Source organism: Mandrillus leucophaeus, unplaced genomic scaffold (assembly GCF_000951045.1).
Source record: "Mandrillus leucophaeus isolate KB7577 unplaced genomic scaffold, Mleu.le_1.0 Scaffold55, whole genome shotgun sequence".
NCBI classification, from domain to species: domain Eukaryota; kingdom Metazoa; phylum Chordata; class Mammalia; order Primates; family Cercopithecidae; genus Mandrillus; species Mandrillus leucophaeus.
Genome location: NW_012105919.1, coordinates 3,919,076 through 3,928,994, shown reverse-complemented (window position 1 = coordinate 3,928,994; position 9,919 = coordinate 3,919,076). Strand labels below are relative to the sequence as shown.

Below are 9,919 nucleotides of genomic sequence, written 5' to 3'. Positions count from 1 at the left end.
AAAAAAAAAAAAAAAAAAAAAAAGATACACTAAGAATAACTCATTTTTCAAAGGATATATCTGAGTACATTAAAATTTAAATATTTTGTCCTACAAATAACCTTTAAACAAAGCAAAAGCCCAAGTCACAGACTGGAAGAATACTGGAAGAATGCATTATATTAACTAAATAAGGATCAGTATCCACAATATATAAAAAGCTTCAACAAATCAATAACAAGACAGCTAACCCAGGAGAAAATAATGCACAAGGTACATAAACAGATAATTTCCAGAAAGAGAACATGAATGGCCACTAAATGTATGACAACAGTTTCACGACTATGGAAGTACAAAGCAAATAGTCACGTGTCTGGAGCAACCCTCCCAAGGGGCTTCACCTGGTGGTACCAGTGCTTCACCAGCAAGATCAGGTTCTTCAACTTGGCTGGGCGAATGTTCACAAAGTCCCTCCGCAGTTCTGTGAAGCAGGCCGCATGCTCGCCCCCTTGGCAGCCACTGTTGAGGAGGGTAGAGTAGACTTGTGGCTTGGGTTTGACGCGAGAGCCGGCCTGACCTGTTGGTGTGAAGCACTGTGAGTTAGGAAGGGCACTGAGGACACAGGATGGAGGGCGGTGGGCAGCCCACAGGCTGAGGTGGAAGGATTGCTTGAACCCAGGATGGAGGTTGGCGAGCTCGGCCTGGGGCACTGAGAGAGAATGGGAAGAATTTGGAGGGGAAGAAATCTGGCAACATGGGAGTCGGGGGACTGGGAAGAGAGCCCGGAGCTTTTCAGGAGTCTGGGAAGAAAAGCGGCCCTCCAGAATGCAGTGGGAGAGTCCCTCCCTCCCAAATGGCCAGGCAGTCCTTGGAGCAACAGCTCAATGAAGAGCAGCTGCATTCTAAGATGGTTAAACAGGAAAGATACTTCCAGCTGAGTCAGCAGAACCTGCAGCCTGGCAGCTCTCTCCTCCCTCCGTGAGCCTTCCTCGAAACACCACTCTACATACCCTTAATTAAGGGGTGTCACGGAGAGGAAAATGATGCCCAAGCAATAAAAGGCAAAAAGCCCTGATCCTTTAGCAGTGGTTGTTGATATTTTTTACTACAGGCCTGGGGCTGTGGCTCACACCTGTAATCCCAGCACTTTGGGAGGCCGAGGTGGGCAGTTCACCTGAGGTCAGGAGTTCGAGACCAGCCTGGCCAACATCGTGAAACTCTCTCTCTACTAAAAATATACAAAAATTAGCCAGTCATGGTGGCACTCGCCTGTAATCCCAGCTACTCCAGAGGCTGAAGCACGAGAATCGCTTGAACTCAAGAGGCTGAGGTTGCAGTGAGCTGAGATCATGCCACTGCACTCCAGCCTGAGGCACAGAGCGAGATCAGAAAACAAAAACAAAAACAAAAACAAAAAACTATCTATCTATCTATCTATCTATCTATCTATCTATCTATCTATCTATCTATATTTTACTGCATACTGGGCACTGGACTGAAGGTCTTTACATGTATCTCCACCACAACCCTATGAGGCAAGTAGAGTTCTTCATCCTATTTGATAGCTGAGAAAGCTGAGGCACAGAGAAATTCCATGCTTTGCCCAAGGTTATACCGCCAGCATGCGATGGAGTCAGGATTTGAGCTCAGAGCTGGTGGACTTTACAGGATGCACCTTTTCCTCCACCACTCCCATGGGCGTGACTTGGGAGAAGTAAACACTCTCCATAATTCCCTGAGGTTGCTGCTACCGCTTGCCTGCTGTGTGGCTTTGGGTGGGTCACTGTATGTCTCTGAGCCTCAGTTTCCCCATTGGTGAAACTGAAGCTGAAACAGTACAGACCTCATAGGTTTGTTGTGAAGAACTGATGAGATAAAACATGTCAAGTTCTTGGAATAGTTAAGCATTTAATAAGTAGTAACCATTATGACTAATATATGTGTACCCAGCCTGGGTGTGGTGGCTCATGCCTGTAATCCTAGCACTTTAGGAGGCTGAGGCAGGTGGATTATTTGAGCCCAAAAGTTCAAGACCAGCCTACTGGTCTTGGTGAAACCCTATCTCTATTAAAAAAAAAAAAAAAAATTAGCCAGACATGGTGGTGCATGCCTGTAGTCCCAGCTACTCGGAAGGCTGAGGTGGGAGGATTGCTTGAACCCAAGATGGAGGTTGCAGTGAGCCAAGATCATGCCACTACACTCCAACCTGGGTGAGAATGAGACCCTGTCTTAAAAATGTGTGTGTGTGTGTGTGTGTATGTGTGTACCTAGTAAGTGGATACACTAGGCATGGGGTACCAGGCATAGGGGATGTGGCTACCTGCCCAAAGGATAAAGCTATCCCCCAGATCATCAAGGTAAATAATGATAATAATAACAATAATAATAGAAACAACAACAATAATAGAAATAATAATAGCAAACACTCTTACAACCCTTACCACATGCTAGACATGTTTTTTTTTTTTTTTTTAAGAAGTCTTAGACAGATTGTAGTGGCAAAATCACAGCCCCCTGCAGCCTCCACTGCCTGGGCTCAAACAATCCTCCCACCTCAGCCTCCCCAGTAGCTGGGACCACAGGGAGGCATGCAGTACTACACCTGGCTATTTTTTAAATTATTATTATTTGTAGAGATTAGAGCTTGCTGTTTTGCCAAGGCTGATCTTGAACTCCTGGGCTCAAGCAATCCTCTCATCTTGGCCTCCCTTGACCAAAGGGATTACAGGCACGAGCCACTGCACCTGGCCCACTAGGCACACTTCTATGTTTGATTACATATATTAACGCATTTAATTCTTCTGACAACTCGATAAGATTACTAATATCCCCATTGGTATTATCCTCATTTTACAGATGAGGACACAAAGACATATTTTTATCTTAACTCAAGCACAGGTATATTACGAAGAATGCAAAAATCACATTAATGTTTTCAAGATAAAATACAAGATTTTGCAGAAATCTGGTTTTGTCCCCAGGCCCCTACTGCTAGCCACATGTCCACTTGGCTTAGCTTTCGGGAATATTTGTGGAAGGGCTGAGCAGTAACTGCTCCAGGCAGTGGCTGAGGGAAACTACCAGATGCCTGTGGGAGGGCCAAGCATCTTGACAGCAGGACCACAGATCCAGGAGGAACTGGGCTTTCTCTGCCTTTGTCTGGCACAAGTCCAATATGTTTAGTCCCCAAACTGAGGCTGAGAGAGGGGTAGAGGCTGGCCTAGGTCACATAGCAAGTCGGTGGCTGGGCTAGAATTGGAAGTCCTGTGTTGTTCCCAGTGATCTTGCCCCCAACCCTGGAACAGTCCAGGAACCCCTCACCCAGGACATCGAAGGCAGGCACCAGGCTAACATCCATCCAGTCCTCAAGATCTATGGATGTCAGGCGGAACTGCAGGGCCCCAGGCACGCTCTGCTCAGGAAACTTGAGGCTCAGACCAGGGACTGGGTTCTGCCACCAGGATTCCAGCAATGCCCGCATCTCACTAAGGATCTCTGCACGGCGGGCCCTCTGGTCCATGTAGCTCTTGAAGCAGTCGAGGAAGATGACAAGTTCAGAATCACAGCCACCCTTGAGAGCTGTGCCCCGGCCAGAGGAGCCTCCCTGGGCAGAGAAAAATAACTCAGAATTTCATACTGTCCAATTCTAGTGGCCTTGCAACCTGGCAGGCGACTTAAGTGAGGTGAGGGTGCTGGGGAGAGACTGTGGCCACATAGCTCTAGATGTTGATGCCACGCAGGAATGTAGGTCCAGGGTAGCCAGGCTTGAGATTTCAAGAGAAGCAATTTTAATATGTAAATTCATGATTTTTTTTCCATAGAAACAGGGTCTTGTTCTGTCACCCAGGCTGGAATGCAGTGACATAATCGTGCTCACTGCGGCCTTCAACTCCTAAGCTCGAGTGATCCTCCTGCCTCAGCCTCTCAAGTAGAGACTACAGGCACATGCCACCATGCCTGGCTAGTTTTTACATTTTTTTTTTTAAAGAGATGGGGTCTTGCTATGTTGCCCAGGTTGGAGTGCAGTGGTTATTCACAGACACGATTATAGCTCACTGCAGCTTGGAACTCCTGGGCTCGAGTGATCTTCCTGCCTCAGCTTCCCAAGTATCTGAGACTACAGGCATGCACCACCGTGCTGGACTAAATCCATACTTTTTATTTTAGTTTTATTTTTGAGACAAAGTCTTGCTCTGTTGCCCAGGCTGGAGTGCTGTGGCACTATCTCAGCTCACTGCAACCTCCATCTCATGAGTTCAAGCGATTCTCCCACCTCAGCCTCCCGAGTAGCTGGGACTACAGATGTGCACCACCACGCCCGGCTAATTTTTGTATTTTTAGTAGAGATGGGGTTTCACCATGTTGGCCAGGCTGGTCTTGAATTTCTGACCTGAAGCGATCTGCCCTCCTTGACCTCCCAAAGTGCTAGGATTACAGGCCAAGTAAGCCACTGTGCCAGGCCTATAGCCATGATTTTTAAATGTTGGCAACTAACTTTTTAAAAACTCAAGACCACAGGTAAAACAAATTCTGCTTTGCAGAACACACGTTCGCAATCTTTGCTCAGAATGGGTACAGAACTGTGGTATGACTCAATTTCTGAGACCTGTGTGATCAGTGTTTCTTTCAGCAAAGCTTCCAACCTGAGGATTTGGAAAAGAAACTCCTAAACATTGTCAGAGCCACTGTTCTGTGTCTGGGATCTGACGTCTCTACTTTCACTTTCAACACAAAACAACTGTGATGTAGTTACATGTGGTTGCAGATATGGGGAGTGAGGCTCAGATGGTGAAATGAGTTACGCAGCCAGTAAACAGCAAGAACCAGGATGGAGCCCTCCAGGAGCAAGTCTTGCCCCGCATTGGGCCCCCCTACTTATCCCGATGATTATGCCAGTCCTTTTACTTCCAGCTCCCGCAATGTGGGGGCTGCTGACAAAGTGGGAAGAGGGACTATTACAGGCTGGGCACTTCCTGCATGTTTCACACACTTTCATCTCATTGAACCTTCCTCACAGCCCTGGAAGGAAGGTACCAATTTACAAAAGAGGAAGCAAAAGCACAGTGCTCACTTTATAAAGGAGGAAATGAAAGCACACGGAGATTGTGCTCGAGACCCCCCGCCTGCCGTACCCCTTTCCAGGGAAGCTAGAGATGCCAGGGCTTTCTCTTGCTGCACAGAAATCCCTCCTGTCCGTCTCCGAGGTAGAAACGGGACTTCACACCTCCTAGGCAACAAGTGTGTCCTCCTTCCCCACCTCCCAAGCTGAGAGTCAGCCCCAGGAAACCACTAGGTGCTCTGAGGCCATTTCTACTCTGCGTTTTCACTCCCTCTCCTGACAACCTCCAAATCTGCTTTAGCACACCCAGGTTCCCTCGGTCCATCCGCTCCTGGTACCCCCGAATTTACCCTGAGGATAAGGTAGCTCATGACTTGTCTCCTCCCTGAATCTGTGAGTGTCCTGGGATCACAGTGTCAGTGTGGCTGTATTTAAGTGACAAAAAGTGACCTGGAGCCTGGGCAACATGGTGAAATCTCATCTCTACAAAATATGCAAAAATTACCTGGGCACAGTGGCTCACACCGGTAATCCCAGCACTTTGAGAGACCAAGGCAAGTTGATCACTTGAGCCCAAGAGTTCCAGACCAGCCTGGGCAACACGGCAAAACTCTATCTCTATAAAAAAATGCGAATAATTAGCCAGGAGTGGTAGAGTGTGCCTGTAGTGCCAGCTACTTGGGAGGCTGAGGTATGAGAATAACTTGAGCCCGGGAGGCGGAGGTTGCAGTGAGCCAAGATCGTGCTACTGCACTCCAGCCTGGGTGACACAGCGAGACCCTGTCTCAAAGAAAAAAAAAAAGTGACTCAGAGCAGTAGTTTGGCGTTTAGCCTCAGTTTCCCTATCCATAAAACAGGTACAATAATACCTACCTCACTGAATGTGGGGATGAAACGAGGTAATACTCATTTAATGAGATAATTTTCATTGTTATTTGGTAATGTCTCGATAAATTGGGCTATTCTGGCTGTTATAGAGTATTATTACTTCCGTATCCTTAGGGTCTGGCATAGTGTGAGGTCCCCAGCCTGTCTGAATGACTGGGTGAGTGAGTGAGTGAGTGAGTAAATGAAAACGGATGAGAGGCAGCCTCTGAGAACAGAGATGCAGGAATCAGGCTACTTGGATTTGAATCCTGGCTGGGCCTCTTACGGGATTGGATATGTCACTGTGCCGCTTTGTGCCTCAGTCTCTCCATCTGTCAAGCAGACTTAAGAGTACCTACCTGGCTCGTATGTTCAGGGGAATTAGACCCCCGAATTTACCCTGAGGATAAGGTAGCTCATGACTTGTCTCCTCCCTGAATCTGTGAGTGTCCTGGGATCACAGTGTCAGTAGGAGCCTCCCTGGGCAGAGAAAAATAACTCAGAATTTCATACTGTCCAATTCTAGTGGCCTTGCAACCTGGCAGGCGACTTAAGTGAGGTGAGGGTGCTGGGGAGAGACTGTGGCCACATAGCTCTAGATGTTGAAGCCACGCAGGAATGTAGGTCCAGGGTAGCCAGGCTTGAGATTTCAAGAGAAGCAATTTTAATATGTAAATTCATGATTTTTTTTCCATAGAAACAGGGTCTTGTTCTGTCACCCAGGCTGGAATGCAGTGACATAATCGTGCTCACTGCGGCCTTCAACTCCTAAGCTCGAGTGATCCTCCTGCCTCAGCCTCTCAAGTAGAGACTACAGGCACATGCCACCATGCCTGGCTAGTTTTTACATTTTTTTTTTTAAAGAGATGGGGTCTTGCTATGTTGCCCAGGTTGGAGTGCAGTGGTTATTCACAGACACGATTATAGCTCACTGCAGCTTGGAACTCCTGGGCTCGAGTGATCTTCCTGCCTCAGCTTCCCAAGTATCTGAGACTACAGGCATGCACCACCGTGCTGGACTAAATCCATACTTTTTATTTTAGTTTTATTTTTGAGACAAAGTCTTGCTCTGTTGCCCAGGCTGGAGTGCTGTGGCACTATCTCAGCTCACTGCAACCTCCATCTCATGAGTTCAAGCGATTCTCCCACCTCAGCCTCCCGAGTAGCTGGGACTACAGATGTGCACCACCACGCCCGGCTAATTTTTGTATTTTTAGTAGAGATGGGGTTTCACCATGTTGGCCAGGCTGGTCTTGAATTTCTGACCTGAAGCGATCTGCCCTCCTTGACCTCCCAAAGTGCTAGGATTACAGGCCAAGTAAGCCACTGTGCCAGGCCTATAGCCATGATTTTTAAATGTTGGCAACTAACTTTTTAAAAACTCAAGACCACAGGTAAAACAAATTCTGCTTTGCAGAACACACGTTCGCAATCTTTGCTCAGAATGGGTACAGAACTGTGGTATGACTCAATTTCTGAGACCTGTGTGATCAGTGTTTCTTTCAGCAAAGCTTCCAACCTGAGGATTTGGAAAAGAAACTCCTAAACATTGTCAGAGCCACTGTTCTGTGTCTGGGATCTGACGTCTCTACTTTCACTTTCAACACAAAACAACTGTGATGTAGTTACATGTGGTTGCAGATATGGGGAGTGAGGCTCAGATGGTGAAATGAGTTACGCAGCCAGTAAACAGCAAGAACCAGGATGGAGCCCTCCAGGAGCAAGTCTTGCCCCGCATTGGGCCCCCCTACTTATCCCGATGATTATGCCAGTCCTTTTACTTCCAGCTCCCGCAATGTGGGGGCTGCTGACAAAGTGGGAAGAGGGACTATTACAGGCTGGGCACTTCCTGCATGTTTCACACACTTTCATCTCATTGAACCTTCCTCACAGCCCTGGAAGGAAGGTACCAATTTACAAAAGAGGAAGCAAAAGCACAGTGCTCACTTTATAAAGGAGGAAATGAAAGCACACGGAGATTGTGCTCGAGACCCCCCGCCTGCCGTACCCCTTTCCAGGGAAGCTAGAGATGCCAGGGCTTTCTCTTGCTGCACAGAAATCCCTCCTGTCCGTCTCCGAGGTAGAAACGGGACTTCACACCTCCTAGGCAACAAGTGTGTCCTCCTTCCCCACCTCCCAAGCTGAGAGTCAGCCCCAGGAAACCACTAGGTGCTCTGAGGCCATTTCTACTCTGCGTTTTCACTCCCTCTCCTGACAACCTCCAAATCTGCTTTAGCACACCCAGGTTCCCTCGGTCCATCCGCTCCTGGTACCCCCGAATTTACCCTGAGGATAAGGTAGCTCATGACTTGTCTCCTCCCTGAATCTGTGAGTGTCCTGGGATCACAGTGTCAGTGTGGCTGTATTTAAGTGACAAAAAGTGACCTGGAGCCTGGGCAACATGGTGAAATCTCATCTCTACAAAATATGCAAAAATTACTTGGGCATGGTGGCTCACACCGGTAATCCCAGCACTTTGAGAGACCAAGGCAAGTTGATCACTTGAGCCCAAGAGTTCCAGACCAGCCTGGGCAACACGGCAAAACTCTATCTCTATAAAAAAATGCGAATAATTAGCCAGGAGTGGTAGAGTGTGCCTGTAGTGCCAGCTACTTGGGAGGCTGAGGTATGAGAATAACTTGAGCCCGGGAGGCGGAGGTTGCAGTGAGCCAAGATCATGCTACTGCACTCCAGCCTGGGTGACACAGCGAGACCCTGTCTCAAAGAAAAAAAAAAAGTGACTCAGAGCAGTAGTTTGGCGTTTAGCCTCAGTTTCCCTATCCATAAAACAGGTACAATAATACCTACCTCACTGAATGTGGGGATGAAACGAGGTAATACTCATTTAATGAGATAATTTTCATTGTTATTTGGTAATGTCTCGATAAATTGGGCTATTCTGGCTGTTATAGAGTATTATTACTTCCGTATCCTTAGGGTCTGGCATAGTGTGAGGTCCCCAGCCTGTCTGAATGACTGGGTGAGTGAGTGAGTGAGTGAGTAAATGAAAACGGATGAGAGGCAGCCTCTGAGAACAGAGATGCAGGAATCAGGCTACTTGGATTTGAATCCTGGCTGGGCCTCTTACGGGATTGGATATGTCACTGTGCCGCTTTGTGCCTCAGTCTCTCCATCTGTCAAGCAGACTTAAGAGTACCTACCTGGCTCGTATGTTCAGGGGAATTAGCACAGGGCTAGCACATTGGAAGTGTTTGTTAAAGAAATGAATGAGAGGTGCACAAGTGGATAAAAGCCACCCCCACCTTAAGGCTATGTGAGGCTTAAGCGTCCTCCCAGGACTGTCCCCTTTGGACACATAAAGACCCCGAGGCGGCACCTCACCTTGACGATTTTCAGCACCCGCGGGGCAGCAGCTCCGGGGCGGCCCCTGCGCTCCCTCAAGGCAGCGGCCAGGGCGCCCAGGGCGCGCCGCGCCGTCTCTGTGAACTCCTTCCGCGGCTGCAGCCTTGTGGCCACGAACCTGTCCAGTTCGCTGGCGGGGGTGCGGTACAAGTCCATGGCCACCTGCCGCAGCTGCAAGGGGAAGCAGGGCTCTGGCGCGGCCTTCAGATTTCTGGTTTCCCTGCTCGGCTCTCCGCACCACGCCCAGCTCGGCAGGACCTAGGTCGTCGGTCTCGCGAGTGGCGTGAAATGGGGACCAGCACTGCTGGTCCTGTCTTCCTTAGGTTTCACTCCTCCTCCCCAAACTTGGTAAATTCCCTGCTTTCAGTTTCGTTTCTTTCTAGCAGCTCCTGGATCTGGCACCCACTTCCTGGCTCCCTTCCCAGCTACGACTTCCTCTCCTTCCTCTTCTTCCTCTCCTTGCTTCCAGCCGTCCCTGCAACCACCAGCTGCAACGAACTAATCACAACCTAACAAAGTATCTTGACAGAAGCAGGTCCACAGAACGTATGGGTACATATTGAGTAACATACTGTGAGCATTTCAGAAATGTGCAGGTTTTACGTGAAAAAAAAAAATTCAGGATTTAATAAACAGAGAACTCCTATGTTG

At 48.3% G+C, this 9,919-nt stretch overlaps 1 protein-coding gene across 1 annotated transcript in view; it reads right to left on the bottom strand.

The window, feature by feature from the left end:
- The window catches only part of OAS3 (2'-5'-oligoadenylate synthetase 3, 100kDa), a 31,364-nt gene extending 21,777 nt beyond the window's left edge, over nt 1-9,587 (bottom strand). The window contains exons 1-3 of the mRNA XM_011997911.1: nt 9,248-9,587; nt 3,301-3,583; nt 381-556 (exon numbers count right to left, since the gene is read on the bottom strand). Coding sequence (XP_011853301.1) covers nt 381-556; nt 3,301-3,583; nt 9,248-9,424 — 636 coding nt within the window. The 5' untranslated portion in view covers nt 9,425-9,587. The remainder of the gene's footprint in view (nt 1-380; nt 557-3,300; nt 3,584-9,247) is intronic.
- Nucleotides 9,588-9,919: the final 332 nt, after the last annotated feature.